The sequence below is a fragment of the Phalacrocorax aristotelis genome, chromosome 17, assembly GCF_949628215.1.
Source record: "Phalacrocorax aristotelis chromosome 17, bGulAri2.1, whole genome shotgun sequence".
NCBI classification, from domain to species: domain Eukaryota; kingdom Metazoa; phylum Chordata; class Aves; order Suliformes; family Phalacrocoracidae; genus Phalacrocorax; species Phalacrocorax aristotelis.
In genome coordinates, this window is record NC_134292.1 from 11,747,347 (window position 1) to 11,765,970 (window position 18,624).

Below are 18,624 nucleotides of genomic sequence, written 5' to 3' on the forward strand. Positions count from 1 at the left end.
ATTCTTTTCATTTCACCTTTACTTTCAAATAAGTGATTTGCTTTCTTATGTGCTAAATACAGGCATTTTCTCAGAAGAAAAAGAAATCCTGAATACTCTTTTCACCAAACTGAAAACTGTCACATTGTCAAACATGGGACAAACAACCCTGATTCACATTTTCATTACTGTGACTCTTGAGTTGAGCTTCACGACACCTATTTGCTCAGGAAAAAGAGGAGGGGGGGGAAAAGTTGCAGTCAAGAGGATGCATTCATTTTATACAGACATTACTGGAAAACTTGAGAGGCTGTATTTAGGATGAAAACAGTTCCCCTCTTTAATACCTGCCAAAATATTTCTATCTCTTTATCAAAAAAAAAAAAAAAAGCTGTGCTGAAGCATATTACAAATATAAGGTTTTACCTCATGAGACTCCAGAGTCTGAAATCCAGAAAGCTGCCAGCCAGACACATGTGAAATAAGGAAATAGGTGCAACAGTCAAACACTATACTAAATTCAGCTACAAAATGTAAATGAAGCTTGAGGAAAGAGACTTATTCTGCTCCAGCATTATAAATATACCAGTAATAAAAGTAAAGAGTTAATTATGTAAGACTTAAAAAAACCCCAACTTTTAGCGTACATTTTCAGTTCTTACCAATACAACTCCGTAAGTGAGGCTCTGGAATTACATTTCATAAGGAGCATGTAAAGGCAGCAGGTGATTATATAAGAAAGCATACTGTTGGAGTCAGGAATTTAACTCAAAATTCTAGCTGCTCCAAATTTTTTTATAAGATTAAAGAGAATCACACATTAGACTATAATCGTTTACTTACCGAAATAAAGATTTTGTAAGTCTGAGCATGTGACATTTTATTCTTAGACTTTCTGGTTAAAACCAAGAAGCAAAATTGCATAATTACTGCTCCAAATTTATGGCTGCTTGTGTAGTGATAATATTGTCTCCTATGTGTTAATGTAAACTATCTAACATTAGAAAATTGTTGAGATATAGTTAACTTGTGAATTTTGTTAGCTCCCTTACAGCTAAGGATGAAAATAACAACACCCATATATACAAGCGCTAGAATTCCTACCTGAATAATTATAAAAAGGAAGCTCATCTTACCCAGCATCTCAAACCAAATATATAAACGTCAAGGAGTTCAGCCTACTCTTCAGAGAATTTCTGGTATTTTTAATCCTACTTTAACACCAAAAGGCATTAAACAAAACATTTCTAACCATGCCACAGGCCCACTGAGTGCAACTGAAGTGGCTCTAAGCCAAACCCCACACCTATTTAAATCAACAGAAAAGCTACCATTGGTTTCAGTAGCATAGAATCACACCCTCAGTTTTACAGAGCACCTCTCAGGAGTAACAATGGTTCACAATTCAGTTAGTGTTAATTTCATTTGCCACCAGTTCCCAATTGATTTGTCTTAAGTAGCCATTTTTCAGAAAACATTACTAAGTTATGAGAAATCTAAAAATCAACAAATCAACCATTATTTTGCAGTATAAAACAAACTTGCATAATTCTCTGTGCTCCTTAGAGTTGCTGCATATAATCCACTCCAAATATTGAGATTCTTAGCTACATTCCTACAATCACAGTACAGGGTAAGGATGAAAGGATATCCACGTAACACCAGAGATGTATGTTTCCTTTCATATATATTGCTGTGCAGCCTTATCTTACCCTCCTTGTTTATGTCTTATTTTTAGCACCCTGTTTCCTTAATTAAAAGTTTATAAATTTTATAATATTTTTACAGCTAATGGATAAAATAACAAACACCTTTTTAGCATTATGTTAGAGTCTGTGTTCAAATTCTTTAGTGAAAACACTGTATAACACAGCTGGCAAGAGCACACACTATATACCAAAACTTTCAGACAAAAAGACACCACATTTTGTGTTTTAATATTCCATGACAGACATCCACTTATTTCTAGGAACACTGAAATTAAAGTAGCTTTGCCAAGTTAGAAACTTCGTATTAAAGGCTGCATTCAACAAGCTAACACCTCAGTATGAGAATGAAGTCATTGTTGAATTCTGAATATTTTATAACTTTTCAGTGGAATTAAGGAAACAAGTCACTATAAGACTTCATACAGTTTGCAAATATAGCATAAACATGCATCATAATATATTCTGCAGTCCATTTTTATGACTATTAAACTACCCTGCAGACATCTAATGCCACCTGTGCATTGTATTGAAACCTCGACCCACTGAAATCACCCACAGCATTACAACCTTAAACACACACTTTTTTTCCCCTCCCAAAACCCACTTAAAGACCCACAGTCAGTTATCAAGTGAATATACAGATGCAATAAAAAAAGAAATACATAGGACACGTCTGTACAAAAATATAGTGCCCCGTTTGTCTGATAACTGGATCATTTCAGACGGAAATGCAGCACTTCTTTGTAAACAGAAGTTTAGGAAGGAGCTCTATGAGAAAAGAATGCTTTTGTGATAAATGCTAGCTGCACAAATCACATCTCTCTCATTGCAAATACCTTTAGTATCAAAGCAATCCATAAGAAAACCAATTTTACACTGAAGAAATACAGTATTTTAAATAGGATACGTACGTACCTTTTACAATCAAAATTATTAGTTTTTACCAAGCTGCAAGAGACTTGTGCAGAATGAAGTTTTAAAGACTCCTTCCCCAAAGCTGTATGTATGGAAGCCTATTTCAATTCTGTCAGAAGCATTTTTTTTTTTCTACACATTTAACAGCACTTATGACAGAAAGTATCATTCCACTTTAAAACTGAGGCATAAGAGAGGAGCTTGGCACTGTTTGATAATTAGTTGTCTCGTAACAAGACTTAGCTGATCAACTCTTGCAGAAAAAAGTTGTTAGCAGAAATCTGTAACTGCTAATTCAATTCAGAAATTGAACCTCAACCCCTGATTAATTTCCATATATTTAACAACTTTTGCCTCATATTCCCTAGATAAATAATACTACATTTCAGTATATAGCAAACTTTATGTTAAATATCTCAAAGCATTCCCAGATTTACATTAGGGATCTCTTCTGTCATCACTGAAATACAACCACCTCTGGAAAGGAACAGGCCATGTTGGTTTACGGTGCAATGGAATTCTGAACAGACTGATATTGACACATTGTTTTAAAAAATAAATAAATAAAATCCTTTCTCTCTTGTAACGTCTGGAGTACTGAGAGCTACCAAGAAGTGCTAGCAGCCAGGTTAACTAGACTCCCATTTTGCATTACCTGGCTGGCAGAGTGCCGTGCATGTACCACATGACATGCTCCGACACAAAGCTTAACCCAACAGTGTAACCCAATACTCAATTTACCTTTTTTTCGCCTGCAGCTACACACAAGCCAAAAGCTTATAGGATCGCTGGCAACCTCTTGATTCCTTTCACTTCGGTCTGATGCAGCTACTGGTAATTTCCTCTAGGAATCTTTCATTCAAATGACTCATTACTATATATCCATCAAAAATATAACCGACACATATGCCCACGTTTCATGCAGAGTATATCAAAGTGTGTGCAAGTGATCATGTGCCAAGGAGTTTGATAATCCTCATAATTACCAATCTATAGCAAGAAGCAAGAGATCCAACTACTGGATTTTTGCTAGGGCTCCAACATATACTGGCAACACCACTAAAGAAGGCATGCCTCAATATACCCAAATATAAAATAGTCTTCTCATTCACACTTGCACCTGCCCCAATAAGGGAGCTACTTATCAACTTGGAAAAATCTTTGCTGGATTAAACATCCAGCTCAGAAGAGCACACCAGAAAAGCCTCTTACTCAAACAGGGTCTCTCATTCTTTATATATTTCAAGACTGTTTTGAAATTTGTCCTTACTCTATTTGGGCAAGGTGTTCTATCCAAAGTGGAAAAAAGCAATTTATTAATTGTTCCTCAAGACAAAGTTGCTTAATCACACAACAGACAAAAGGCTTTCTCACAAAGTCTGAGAGGAATTAAAAGTAATGCGTATATGGGGTTATCACCTGTGTTTTGCTGGTGACAGAGAAAGACATGGGCTTCACCTGTAATCTTGAGAGACACGTTCACACTGAAGACCTTGCACAGAAAATGTCCTAAAGCCTAAAGGCTGTAACAAATACTTCTAACTGCTATATCTCCTCACTGACACGGGTAAGGCTTCCGGTTTACACATCTCGTCCGAGTGATTACCTTCACATTCAGCAAAGTGTATGCAAAGCCATTAAAGGTTAAACTAGCAATCAAAAACCCAGAGACGGCAAACGCAGCTTGTGGATTCAGCATGTATGCAAAAGAAACTACATTTTAAGTGAGTATAAGCCTTTTAATAGAGTTAAGATAAAGTCATCATAAGAAGTCATTTCAGACCATAACCTTTAAGTGACCCAAGTGAGGGCGATCACGGCAAGATCAGAAGGTGCAAGTTACAGATGTTGCCTGCTCTGCTATCAATATAGTAACAATTTTAGAATCTGCCCGTATTTGAATGTAAGAGTTTGACTAGTTTCTCAAACTTTTACTTTTTTGTAGCAACAGCTGAGAACGCATAAGCCAAAAAAGTGCAAAAGTTACCCCCACGGTATCCCCCAAAGAAGGAAGGTTCCTTTCTGGAACAAGCCAATTACCTCAGCGCTATCATTACAAGCGCTTATTATCCACTTACACCTCCCTAAAACACCTGGCTAGACAGACACACAGGTATGTCTATCCAGCCTATGGCCTTGGGAACATGAAGATGTGTCATCACACGAAGAACACTACAAACTATGCCTCCTCCAGTCTCATATTCAAGTTAAAAGAGGTGAAAAGTAAAAGCCCCAAGTAATCTTGACGAACACTGTGTTCAAGAAGGAAAAGCTATTGCTCAACAGCACTTACTGAAATTGCTGAATAAAACACAATCTAACGGGGTCTCTCCACTCTATCACACCTTTCGTGCACAAAGATGTCAGCACTCCCTGCTTGGTGATAGCTTTATTACACCTCTACCTGCCTCAGAGGGACTGAATTTGCTTGGAATGGCACATGAATGAACCGAGATTTTTAATGTGACAATGCCAAACATACCAACAGGGCTTAGCAATAAATTAACCCCAAGCTTTATGAAAATTAAAAAAAAAAACCACTGAGGGCATAGAGCTGCAGGCCCAACGCAATAATCACTGGCACCACTATTCTCTTTCCCCATATCCCCTTGCGAACGTCCCTTCAGGACATCCCAGCCAGGCTATCCATCTTCCCTCTAGCACGCCCTAACCTAGGCAAGGAGGCTTTGAACTGCCTGAGCCCCCCCACACCCCCAAAGCAGACGCCAGCACTGCTGGCAGCGACGCCGTTCCCACCCCAGCAGCCCCGATCCTCCCCAAGGCCTGCACCGTTAAAACTCGCACTGCCCTGGCAGCCTGGCCCTGCGCTACCGCACGGAGACGGGGAGAACGGGAGCAGGCGGCTGAGCAGGTTTGGGCTTGAGGGCGGGAAACAACACTGTCCTGCCCGCCTCAGGGCAGGGGAGTCGGGGGAGACCGGCGCCCCGGGGTGCTGCCGCCGAGCTGGAGTTTGGCGGCACGGGGCCCTCTGCCCTGCCGCCTCCCCCCGCCCCGGCCCGGGGTGGGAGGCACTCTCCCCCCTTCTTTCTCCCCGTCTTTCTCGCCCTACCCCGAGGCCTGCAGGCTCGGCCGGGGTCTCGCCCGCGCGGCCTCGCAGGGAGCTGGAAGGAGGGCGGGGAAGTCCCCTGCTCGCTCTCCAGCGCCCGGCCGCTTTCCTGAGGGCCTGCAAGTGGAGCTGGAGAGCTCCGGGTGGGGGGCACTCACTTGATCCTGGATCCCATGGTCTCTGGGGGGCCGCATAGGCCCGGGCCAGAGAGAGCAAAGGGGGAAGGGGCCGGAGCTCGGCGGGCTGCGCTCTCTCCGCCGCTCGCCCCCTCACTCCATCCCGGCCAGCGCCGCCGTCGCCTCAGCCGAGTCACGGAGCGGCGCGAAGGCTGCCGGGAGCTGTAGTGCGGCGGGGCGGGCGGGGCCGGGGGCGGCACCGGGGCGCCTCCCCTCAGGGCTCCTCAGGGCCCCTCAGGCGGGCGTCCCGCGGCGGGGTGGCCGCCGCTCCTCGGCTAACGAGCGGCTGGCAGTCCTAGCCAGGAGGAGCGCCGGGAAGGGGGCTGAGCGGGGCGCGGAGGAGAACTGCCTCCTGTCCCGCCACGTCCCGCTGGTGCGGGCTGAATCGTGAGGCGCACTCTGAACAGGGCCAAGGTGACCCAGAGCCCGTAGCAATCCCCTGGGAACTGATATCCAGACCAGAGGAGGACCAGCAGAGTCCATGCTGAAAAGCCCTGTGAGGAGGTGAGCCATCCCCACGGGGACGGCGCCCGGCGTGGCAAGAACCAGCCCGCAGTCCCAGGAAGAAATAAGTCTCCGTCGCCTGGGGACTACAGAAGAAGCCAAAGAAAAAGGCAGAGGAAGGGGCTGTGAGCTGGTACCCTTGCAGAGCTATGCTAGAACATTTTGCACTGTTGGTCACAGAAACCAAAGCTGCTGAAAAGGCAATAAAGGATGGCTAGAAAGAGTTACAAGCCCAAGTAAGGTCATAAAGGTGACTGGAGACTTCTCAAAAAGGAATGAAGGAGAGATGAAATGCAGTCTGCTGAAAACAAAGCTTACGTTGACTCAAAAATTGCAGTCAGACAGATTTTGAAACGTGCCTTATTGGAGGTGACAAACAGGATCAAACAGGTACCCAACAATTTTATTAAACATGTTTTACAGGGAGCTTTCAGGAAGTTTTGGGAAATTTTTAGCATAATTCAACAACTTCTAACTTGTGGAGATGATCTGCAGTGAGAAATTAAAAAATTGCAAATTTGGCTTGAAAAGACCTCTAAACTGCAGATCACTGAGGAAGCCTGCTGCTTGGCTGAAGAGTCTAGTCAGCTAGAAAGATGGGAGAGAGAGAGAATATATACCATACTGTTATATCCCAGTTGCTCCCCAGAGGGGCAGAGTAGGAGAAACCATACCATCCTCATTCAGGTAATAAATAGAAAATATGGTAAACATTTATGCAAAAAAGTCCTGGAAGATTTATTCACAGTTACAGTAAGTCAAATAAATGTTTAGGTAGATGAGAAGGAGTGGTTTTAGTACTAATTTGAGTACTTGAGACGAAGTACTTCCACCACAGGCTTCCACCCAACCTCCGCCTCTGCCACAGGAGCCGCGCGTAAGCTCGGGCCTCAGTGTTCAGCCCTGGCATGAGCTGTGGTGCAGGCACGCCTCCACCCAGTCCTGATCCTGAATTATTGTCTGGATTTCCTGGGTTGACCTTAGCACCGTTGCCTTGTTTCTGTCTGATGGCCACTGGACTGTCGGGAGGAGCTGTTGCTGTCAGCACCCCTGCTCTGCTCGCCCAGCTCGTGTCTGCAGGGCTGTGACTGCGTTGTGGTCGCCCTCAGCTCCTCACTAGCCTTCTTCAGGGTGCAGGTGGCCTTTGCTGCTCCCTGACATGCGTTATAGAAATGTCATCTATTATCGGCGTTCACTTCTCATACAGAAATACCCATATCGATATGAAGTAGCTTTTTAACCAAAATTACTGTGTTCAGACCAGGGGTACTCTTCACCTTTAAATATACACTAAAGTATGTATATGTATATGTGTGTATATATATAAATTAAAATATATATATATAATATGTATAACTGTCAAATGAAGGTAAGTTTATAGAAATGTTGTTAAAATTGGTTACAAAAGCAAAAAAAAAACCCCACAGACAGTAATAAGGAAAAAAATAAGGGTACTGGTCAATACAATCCTGGTGCATTGTAAAATAATTCAACAATATGAAAAAAACAAACAACATTTTAAGAGTGGCTAACACAGTTTCCTAAATTTCATCACCCTTTTTGGAAAATGGATTGGCATTAACCTTAAGAGGTAGAGCTAGAGACTCACAGTTCTAGTTTTGCTCCATTCCGTTTAGTGTGCTTTTTAAAGACTTGGTAAACTTATTAATATGAACTGATCTAGTAAATGTTTAATGAGGACAGTGTAGTATGCACAAGCAGTAGACTGGTTTACATTTGATAGCTTTTAGACCAGACATATTGATGAATGAAATGCTAGGTGATTCAACTTAAACCCTCTCACAGAGGAAATTAATTATTAGAAGTACGCATTCACCCCAGTGTGGAGAAAACAAGGCATAAAGATTGTTGGATTTCAAGAACTAGACCGAGAGGACTGGGTAGTTAAGTTGGTGGATGAACCGATAGTGGCTGGTGACTAACAAACACCAGGAAAAATGGCTTGCAGAATTAGTGTTTGGTAATTACCTTTAAATATGTCTCAGTGAAATATCAGTTTAGTAGGTGACTGATTTGTAATTAGTGTATTTTCCTACCCCTAGGGGAAGAAATTATAATAGCAACCCCACATTGATACCTGTTCACCAGCAGTTTCTCAACCTGGATAATGTGCAGGTGCATGCTAAAACTTTTGAGCAGGAAATATTACAGTTTTATAGGTTATGTGATAAGCATGAAATAATCAATCTGAAAAACAATGTTAGTGTATCTCAAGAAGAGGATGACCTACCTCAATCCCACAGTTAAATAAAGAGGAGTTTAATTAATAAAAATAAATGAGAATGTGTTTTGAGAATTGTAAGATTCTGTCCTTGCTGCAGAAGACACGCTAACAGGTCTGGCAACGTGAACACTGCAAATTGGGTCTGCAAACTCTAGTTTAAAAGACTGCCTAAAAAAACAAGTGTGAGCTTGTAAATCTGGTAATGCTAAGACAGAGGAAACCAGAAAGGTGAGGAGAGGATGAGTGAGCAGAATTTCGTCTAGTTAAAGGATAAAATAGACACTCAATATGGAATTAGTATGGTACACTCTAACTTTATTTTATATATGTGAAGCAAACAAAGTCAGATATATCCCAGAATCCAGTGCATGGATACAGAACATGGCTTGTACTGTCTAAATGGCGATAATAAAATAGGAGAATTCGTTCAAAATTTCAACTAGCTAGAGACTGGATATTTAAATATTTGTTCAAAGTGTGAAAACTGTTTTCTATGTGAAAATGCTAAAAGACAGTTGGGAAAAAAATGTTAAACGTGATGTAGATGTTCCTGTTCAAGTGCAGGAAGCTTTTCTCTCTATCTGCCTGATACTAATTTGTGTTCCGAGCTGGAGAACAACTTTTTTTCCTGCTTTATCTGGTGTATTTGTGTAAACAAGCTGCTCATTAGGTAACCCAAATTACATTTTCTGCAATTCTGACGATAGTACTAATGTCTGCGGCTGGCCCCATGGTTAGGTGGTAATTGTGTAACAGTTACGGGGCAGCAGAGACAGTGAAGCCCCTGAGGAAAGAGAAGGGTTTAACCACACAAGGGTTACAGCAATGCCTGCTGGCCTGTCCATAGAGCAATGTTTTTGAATCTCTCAGAATAGATGAGCTGATTAACTCTGAATCACCCTCCCAGAAGAGATGAAGCATTAACAGCAAACAAAAGGGAAGCAGAAGGGAAACTTCAGGCAGAAGAAAATAATCCAGGAATTAAAAGATTGGTCAAAGCCTTAGGATACTTCCAGATTGACCAGAAGGTCTTAGTTCAATACCACAGAAATAGAGGTCTTATATTGTGCACTCTATGATGAATTTGGGTGAATGTGACTGAACCTATATTTTAATATGTAATGAACCCACAGCAACAAATGTACATGAAAACACAGTTAACTCTTTCTTCTCAGTCAGTGACAACCCTTCTGAAGCGTCCTGTAATCTGAATTTACTTGGGAAATTCTCTCTGCTACATCTCGGCTGATGGGAATGGCAAGAAACAAAATGCTGACTTTATAGATCAGTAGTTAAGCTTCATCTAAAAGGTTATGCCTTGAAACAGGATATACTGCTACCTGAATAACAGCGATTATAATGTTCATGTACGTTTTTTTAAATTCCTCAGTGAGTGAAGATTAGGAAAATCTCTACCAATATTTATAAAATTATAGAAAGCTTATTAAAGATATTTTTTAGATGTGAAGAACAAGTTATTTTATCAACCTCAAGCTTGTAATTCTTGTCATTATCAAACAATATGCCTCATGAGTTATGGATCAGGTCATTGGCCCATCTTGGGTGCAAACAGCCGTCAGAAGCGTTCACATATGTTGCTTTAGAAAAAAGCCTGTTCTTAATGCTACCAAACTGTGATTCATCAGGCATTGTTAGGATAGCTGGTTAGCCTTAGGAGACATTAGTTTATGCCCTGAAAGAACAGAGATGTTTAAATCAGCATATGTACCTACTTGGATAGATGGAAATGGGCTACATCTACTTGCTTTCCATTGCAAGTTAAAAAGCAATAATATGTAATTGGACAGAGTACAACTAGTCTTTGGAATATACAGAGAAAATATAAAAACTGAGGGAAAAAAAGGAAAAAAAAGTCATAAGAATGTAACCAATGAGCTGAATCAAAAGCATTCTGTCTCCAAAACTGGACACTGGTGGATGTTTAAGGAAGAGTGTAAGGCCATGAAACATGTAGAATCCTCTCCCAGCCTCGAATAAATTAATGTATTTTCTCAGCCACACGTGCTGCCTCTATATAATAGCTTTCGTGGACTTTTCTTCCATTAATTTGCTCGGTTGCTTTTAAATCTATGTATAATTCAGAATCCAAATCCACTACCTTCTGTGGCATGGAGTTTCCATAGCTTAATCGCATGCCAGGTGAAAAAAAAACCTCCTTCTGTTTGTGTCGAACCTGCTGCAGGAATTTCATTTGACTCCTCACCAAATATTGTGTTGGAAGTGTCAGGGGAGGGCTGTTCCTTATTTACCTTCTTCATGTCTTCCATGATTTCATAAACCTTATGGTTTTATGGTCAAAATAAGAAATGCAGCTGTATCTCAAGTTTTCTTACAAAATAAAAAAGGCTTTTTCTTCCCATTTCTGCATAGCACTGTGGCAACATTATGCGTACTATCTATATAGTACATAAAAAGCTAAGTAAGCAGTAAAATACCCTTCCTTTTAAGTGTTTGAAGTACCATACACTGAATGACCTTTTCATTCTCCATTCACAACGAAATAAGAAATAACTATTCTTATTTCTGAAACCTGTGATTATACCAATAGCTATAACTCAGGCCCATGAAATCCTTTAATATAAAGAGCCATGCTGGAGACTCATTCCCCTAAAGAAAAGAGCCCAGGATGATTGACCTGAAATGACCTCCTCATTTTTTAGTGAAAGGAGATCTAAATATGGCAAACATTTCCTTGTGCTACTGTCTCTCACAGGCTACATTTTCCCCTATTAGAATCTCTTGTGATTGACAAAAATTGGTTATTTAACGTTATGGGAAAACTAGCAAAATGTCTGCCAGAACTATTTGTCCTTTGCCTTTAACTGTGCTGTGATTTTTCTGTCAGAAAATCTGGTTTTTTCTCTTTAATTATTTCCATTGTTTGCGTCACTTAAAATACTGATCACATTTCCTGTTTCGGGGTCTTTAAGCTGGCTTTTATATTGGTGACCTAGAGAATTAAAGCCTCACAAGTCTGCCACCATAAAAGTGGTGTTAAAATGACTAAAAATTAATTATTATTTTAAAATAATAAGAGAAACACAAAATCCAATGCCTTTTTGTTTGTTTGTTTTTACTTTACCTTTTTTCCTCTCTTTTTTGAGAGGGAACTAATCCAAGCTTCCAGACTAATATCAGAGGGTGATTATTAAAAAAAGTTCCTCTACTCTGTAGACTTAATTTTGGAGTACTGAAAAAATCAGTACTCCCTCTCACATCACTTGATACCTGTAACTGGTGACACAGCTCAGGTCGAAGAATTTTCAGTCTGATTAGCCTGTGTATCTCGTTTGAAAGCAGAGTGTACGTAACAAAGGGATGGTTTAACCTGAAGCCAAGCTGAGGAACTGCAGGAACCAGGAACCAGGACTCTCTGAAGAACTTTCATTTTGTGGGAGATGACGTGGTGCTTCAGTTCACAGCCCTGGAATTCTTTTGGATTCTGTGCATCGCAAAAATTACCGCTTATATCTGTCAATGATCAGAAGGAGACACCTTATCCTCGGGGCTGCAGACCGGTATTCATGTGCTGATCTCGAGGTTTGTCTGCCACAGTTGCTGAAATCTGTGGATTAAGTCATAGGTCCAAAAATCAGGCATGCTTATGCTTCGCAGTAAAGGCTATTGTCAGTGCATTATTCTAATGCTCAGGATATCCAATGCCAATGGAATTAAAAGTCTGCTTCAGGCTCTACAATTTGTCATTTGAGGTTCTTTTGTGGAGCGGTGGAAGATATCTTCAGTAGGAGCTGGATTTTAACAACTATGAAATTCACTGACTGAATTGCAAAAATTGTTGTGGATCTTACACTTTCAGAACTAAATGAGAAAAAACTCCTCTCTTTAGTTTTGTTTTTCTTTGGCTAAGTTCTTACCCTAAAATGCCTGAACTTTTCTTGTTATATACACATGCCTACAGACATAAATCTTACGTGAGGGGTCTGTCATATAAGAGAGAAGCATCCCAGTCAGCATTAAGAAATTGCTGCTTAGAAATGTATCACGGTAAGAGAGTCAGCACCCCACATTGGTCATTACACACACGTTGCAGCTGACACCATTTTTATACTGTCTCCTGTCAGCATCTTCTCCACATTCACTTTTGTTCTCACCTGTTCGATCTTTGTGCCTGTGCCGTGTAACACAGCTCCTTTCTGTGTGAGAAATTATTTCCATTATAAATTTCTTAGGCTTTTATCTTCACCTTCACATCAAAGCACTCTCCAGCTGAGAACAGCAGTGTTTGTCTTAAAGACCAATATTTTTGTATCAACTTCAGCATGGGAATTTCAAGTTTTCTTCATAAAGAGACAATTACCTGTCAAAGTAAAATTAAATTAGAACTGTATATGGCAACGCTTTTTCATAAGTGTATTTTTAAATTGAAGCCATTTTCTTTATCAATACTTTATCTGACATTTTCAAAGTTTACAGTCCAAGTTTTTATGCTTTCTGTAGATTGTCAAGTTCTTTTCTTACAGACAATTATTGTTCAGTATCTGAAAATGTTTCCTACCCTCCATTGTAGCAGAAATGCATCCCTATTATAGAGATGCACATTTTTCTTACATGGTTTACATGTCTCCAAGTAGCAACATCCATCATTTTTCAAGTAAGACTGCTGGAAAAGAACAGATTTTGTGAAGAAGTGATCACTATCAATACCCGAAGCCATAAATATGAATATTGGTAACAACTAATGACTGCTTCTACACGTCCTTGGAAACAATCTGCAACTAGCCTTAAGGAACCATAGTTTGGTACCATGTTTTTCTGTAAATCATAGGTGATTTTCAGGTGTCAGTGTCTTCCATATGCCATTTTCTTCACTGGTCAACTTTAATTTGCTGAAGATGGTTCAAGTTTTCTAAGTTTGAAGCCAGAAGCGCTCTCTAGAGCTTTCTATATGAATTGCAAAACACCCACACATGAAGCCAGACCACGACCATACATGTGTGTACATTACCAAAGATACCCGGAGATGAACAAAAGAAAAAATCATGGGAGAAGGGGAGGAAAGCTATAACGAGTAATGATAATTTTTTAAAGCATTATACAAAAAGCATGATTCCGTGGATTAAATAAATAATACAGATAAACCCAGAATTCCGACAGAGGAGACACCTGGGGGCAGCCACACATTGGCCTTCGCAGGTGGTGCCTCGTGCCTGTCGCAGTGGGTGGCTTCGCTCCCATTGGTCAGGCGACAGCAGGGGAGCCAATGAGCGCAGGACTCCAGGCCCATCCGTGCTGCCATTGGCTGCCCAGTACCACCCACTCCTGCCGCCCCTGAGAACGGGGCCCCCTGCATGGAGGAACCCTTCCAAAGGTTCCACGAACACTAGCAAGTGTTTATAAAATGCCCGTCTCAAATACGCACTTCTATGAAGACAACACATACTGCTGTGTCAAACAGTAGAAACAATCTGACCTTCTGAAAAGCAAAAACTGCCTCTTTTCCAAGGGACATCTGAGGTTCTGCAGCGTTGGTCCTGACTTTTTTTTTAATACAGTTCCAACTGGATGAAATTGGCTTTACAGTGTTTATCCTCCCCTTCCTGCCTTCTACCAGAGTTGACAGAACGCCTGTATTTTTGTTACCTGATAATGGCTTACACATATTTCAGTCTCCAGATTTTCACCCTCGCAGCTTTAAAATAACAGTAGGTTACCTACTGAGTGGTTTCTTCACTCTGTGGCTTACACATCCCTCCTTGCATCCAGCAAAAAACCTCTTGCGATGGCTTCTCAGAATGGCACTGCCTTCAGAGTGAAAACACACTGCCTAGCTGGTTCTTGCTCTGAAGCTGTTGAAGACACTATTTCATCTGCCAATAATAAAGAAGCAACTGACCTAAGTTACTCTTCTCTATTCACCTTGCTGTGATGGCAGAGTGCTGACTGTACCATTATTGCTCTATAAAGTGAAGTCAGATTTATGAGGCAAAATCTATGATGGTGTGATTCCGGCTAGACAAAAAAAAGCCCAGTATGAAAATAGCTATTCATATCTGCGATAGCCTTTGTCACAGAAAAGATAACCCTCCTGTGCTGAAAGGAATAAGATCACTGATGTAAATCAGACTGCTATATTCAATTCCCTCTAAGTTACTAATGAGCCTGGAAGAACAAGGATACTTAGGAGAAATCCAGAACAGCAAGACATAAGTTGTTGGAGCAGAGGGAAGTACTTACTTCATATGATACTAAACTCTTGTACAGTAGACTGCCCAGCTTAAGCTGGTGCACTCAGCAAGAAAGAAAGAGAAGAAGAAAGAAAGAGATGAAAAAAGAAAGAAGTAAAAAAAGAAAGAAGGAAGGAGTGAACAAATGAACAAACTAACAGGGGAACAAAGGAATTTATAAATACAGCGTTTTTAACTTGGTGATATTTATTACTTAAAACATGATTTTATATTTTGTTGCACTCATTCTAGGAATAAAAATAATAAAATCCTCGTATGAAGTATTGGTGTAAACTCTATGACTTCCCTCAGTTTTTCCCGTCTCACAGAGTTGATGGGATCCTAATTCTTTTCCAGGTTTGTCCATCTTGAGTTTTCCATAGTGATTACTACAACTTTTTAATAGAAAAATAAAGCATGTTTTGAGCCAAGCTTCAAATAATATCACCACAGTCACCATAAACCAAAAGACTACTAGCAGTGTCAGCTTTGCTGCCCTTCTAAGGGGGAATCTGTTCATCCTTTCTGCTGCAGTATGGGGTAACGTGATAACTATTGATGGCCCACTACTTATTAAGATGTTGTCAGACAACATGTTGTCATAAGCTATTATTTTTAAATTGTTATTAAGAAAATATCAAATAGCACTTCTGTGATGTAAGCTGGTTGTTCTAATAATAGGAAAGGATATGTTTATATCAAAATTGAACTACATAATGTTGAGATTTAATTCATATTGCTATGTGGAAAATTGATCAACTATTCAGGCTACTGCAATCTCCAACAGCGTAACAGTGATTAAATAGTATGGGCCTGAGTCGTATGTAATTTATACTCATTTTACACCAGTGTAATTCCATACAATTGCTGAAGCATGACATTCTAACTTAGCTTTCTGGCTACAGCTAGTGCTAGACAGCCAGTAGCTGTTCAAAACTTGCAAACGTAAAGAGGAGGTGATGGGCCCCAAATTTCTTTTTCTGGTTTTCCTGCACTGATATTCAGAAGACATCGGTAATGTTACCCCTGATTGACACAAGGTTAAGTTCCAGATCTGTCCATTCTTGTTTGTACTCCCCTTTTGTCTAAGAAGTTCAAATAAGATGTGCCTCATGTCCAGTACCTGGTTGGGGAAGAAGCCTATTCATTTTATTAATAATTTAGGGGTTCCTGGCTAACCTGGGTATTGTCTGCTTACCGTCATTGATTAGGTCTGTTGTTTACTTAATTTTTTAAAACACATAGCATTGTTCTTGACAGACTGCAGGTTCACAATACAGGAGAGCTTTCTTCCCAAACTGTAGGTATTATTTAAGAAAAATAAGAGTGCTAGTTTAATTCTACATGTTACTTTGATTACTTCTCTGATGCTAATGATTCCATTCCATATTGGGAAAAAAACCCCACCTAAACACAAACCGAAGTGCACTTCTCTAAACATCATCACTCATTTTATACTTCATAAAAAGTCAGTTTTGTTTACGTAATTACTGCAACTATAGAACATCACATATGTAATGAGGTATGAGGTAATACTGTGAGCTGCGAAATACCAACCTCTTCCATATTTAATGGAGGAACTTCAAATAGTAAACTGCAGCAGGCAGTATTGCGAGCCAGCAAATATGTTCACTTTCTCTAAAATGGGAATAATGTCCTGCTGGAGATGCTCTTTTGAATCTAGTTCTGACTCTTTTGTGGTATTATATAAAATTATATGGTGGGGATATTAGTATGCTCCTATACTTCTGCCTCTAAATGGAGCCATCATTAATTGTTTTGATTTGTTCTAGTCTTATGGTTAATGAAGACTAGGTAGCATTTCACCAGTGTTAGAGTAATGCTCTTGGTCCTTGTTATTAATTCCCCTGTAAGTACGTGCCGCCTTCTAGACTTTCCAGTTAGTTTTGCTAGGAAGTTTAAAAAAAGTTTTGATACATATGTTAGTTGTTTTAATCTTAGAGCTATAAAGAACTAAGTCAAGAAAAGCCTCTCTTAAGTAATGCACAGGAGTTCGTTTATAAAGTAAGTAAAGTTGAACCACTAAGTAATAGTGACCACAATATAATTAACTTCAACATCCTCAGGGGAGAGATTGTACAAAAAATGAGGAAGCTAGTTAAAAAGACCCTAAAGTCAAAAGTGAGGAAATTAAAATCCTTAGACTCAGCATGGAGGCTACTTGAGTAACCATAACAGTGTAACAGAAGGCATGCATAATCCTAAACAAAAAAGGAAGCTGACAAGCAAAAATGAGCAGTAGGGCTACAGGAAGGTTCAAGAAGTTAGTATAGTCAAAGATGTATTTTTCTGAAGGTCCAATTTTAACTTGTGAAGTCAGTAGGGATAAAATACAGTGGCTAAGATACGCAGTGGAGATTAGAAGGATGACAGAGGATTTGAGGAGCAGGTAGCCTGACATGAAAACAAGATTTTTTTAAGTATTAAGAAACAGCAAGCCTGCAAGAGATTTTGTAAGTCCAGTGGGCTATTTGGTAGAAAAGTAAGAAAGCTAATGAGAATACAGAGACACTGAAAATGCAGATTACTTTTTTGCATTAGCATTTCTGCATAGAATTTTAGGAAAATAGATCTACGAAATTTCGTCCTGTTAGGTAATGTGGAGGAGGTTTTGTCAAACACAGGAGTTAAAAGATGTTCTGGGACAAATTCACAAATTAAATAAAAACAGGCTCCTAGGACTGGAGAGTATATAAATAAATTCTAAGGGGATTTAAGAAGGAAATTTCTGAACTACCAACAAGAATATACGATCTGATTAAAACCAGTATGTATACTAAAGTAGGGAGTACTTATCCTCTAAAAGGTATGAAGGGTAGTTCTGGAAATGTCAACCCACGTCAGAATAAGAAACAGTAACAATAAAATTGCACATCACTTAGGTTAGGATGATATAATCAGAATTCAGAAACTATGCTTCTGAAAGAACATGCTTCTCCAGCCCCCAAGAATTGTGGCTTTCAACGTATCTACAAAGCTGTTTGAATGTTTTAAAAAAAAAACCTGTCTCACAGTAAGCAAGTAGCAGAATAAAAAGTAAGTTATATTAACAAGGAGTTATATATCACAAGAACTTCAGTGCAGAAATTCAGGCAAAAGATCTGAGCTTATGTCCAAGAAAAGAATACCTTCCCTGAGTTTGCAGTAGTCAGCCAAACTGTATTAAATTTTAAAATAGCCACAAACATTACATTAAATGTGATGGTTTTTTAAATGTACAGTTTCTTCTCTAATATTGGACTCAGTTCTCACCCTCCCAGTCTAAAAAAGATGCAATGGGTATAAATATTCTCACACATATTCCAGAGATACAACCAGTCAAGCTATTACACACATAACTCCAGTTGAGAGATATGTAAGGTTTAGATTCATTCACAGAGAAGACTTTGGCAGGTAGGTACGGTAGAGCTGTGTAACCTAACACAGAAACTGACGCTACAAACCAGCTGCTTCTCTTCCTAATGCAAAAGCAACGGGTTGCCCAGTCCAAATGGAAGCAAGCAACCGAGAATTGTTTCCAGTTCTTTTTTAGTAAAATTTATAAATAGCCTGTGAATTTTCTGCCACAGATATTATGAGCTCCAAGAGTTCATAAAAAATTTAAAAATAACTAGGCATTTATATTCATAATTAGAATATATCTGGTTCTGTTGCTTGGTGGGAACAATTTAAGGGATGCGTGTGCTAGCAGTGTGTAGGATTAATCTCACCTGACTTCAGGTGTGCAGTAGGAAGGAGCCAGAGCAGGCGAGGCTGGTTCACTAGACTTTCTGTTATGAGGAGAAAGAAAGGGACAACTCTA

General features: G+C 39.8%; 2 protein-coding genes across 9 annotated transcripts in view; one reads left to right on the plus strand and one right to left on the minus strand.

Annotated features, from left to right (window-relative positions):
• Nucleotides 1–6,004, minus strand: part of DENND1A (DENN domain containing 1A) — a 222,496-nt gene extending 216,492 nt beyond the window's left edge. For 7 of the 8 annotated variants that reach the window (XM_075112122.1, XM_075112121.1, XM_075112120.1 and 4 more), the window contains exon 1: nt 5,829–6,003. Coding sequence is in view for 6 of the 8 variants with exons in the window: in XM_075112120.1 (XP_074968221.1) it covers nt 5,829–5,845 (17 nt within the window). In the remaining 2 variants the exon portion in view is untranslated. Of the gene's footprint in view, nt 1–5,828 lie in introns of all 8 variants that reach the window. The other variant, XM_075112125.1, reaches the window with a different exon arrangement.
• A 323-nt stretch (nt 6,005–6,327) lies between these two features.
• Nucleotides 6,328–18,624, plus strand: part of LHX2 (LIM homeobox 2) — a 50,578-nt gene continuing 38,281 nt past the window's right edge. The window contains exon 1 of the mRNA XM_075112151.1: nt 6,328–6,740. Coding sequence (XP_074968252.1) covers nt 6,642–6,740 — 99 coding nt within the window. The 5' untranslated portion in view covers nt 6,328–6,641. The remainder of the gene's footprint in view (nt 6,741–18,624) is intronic.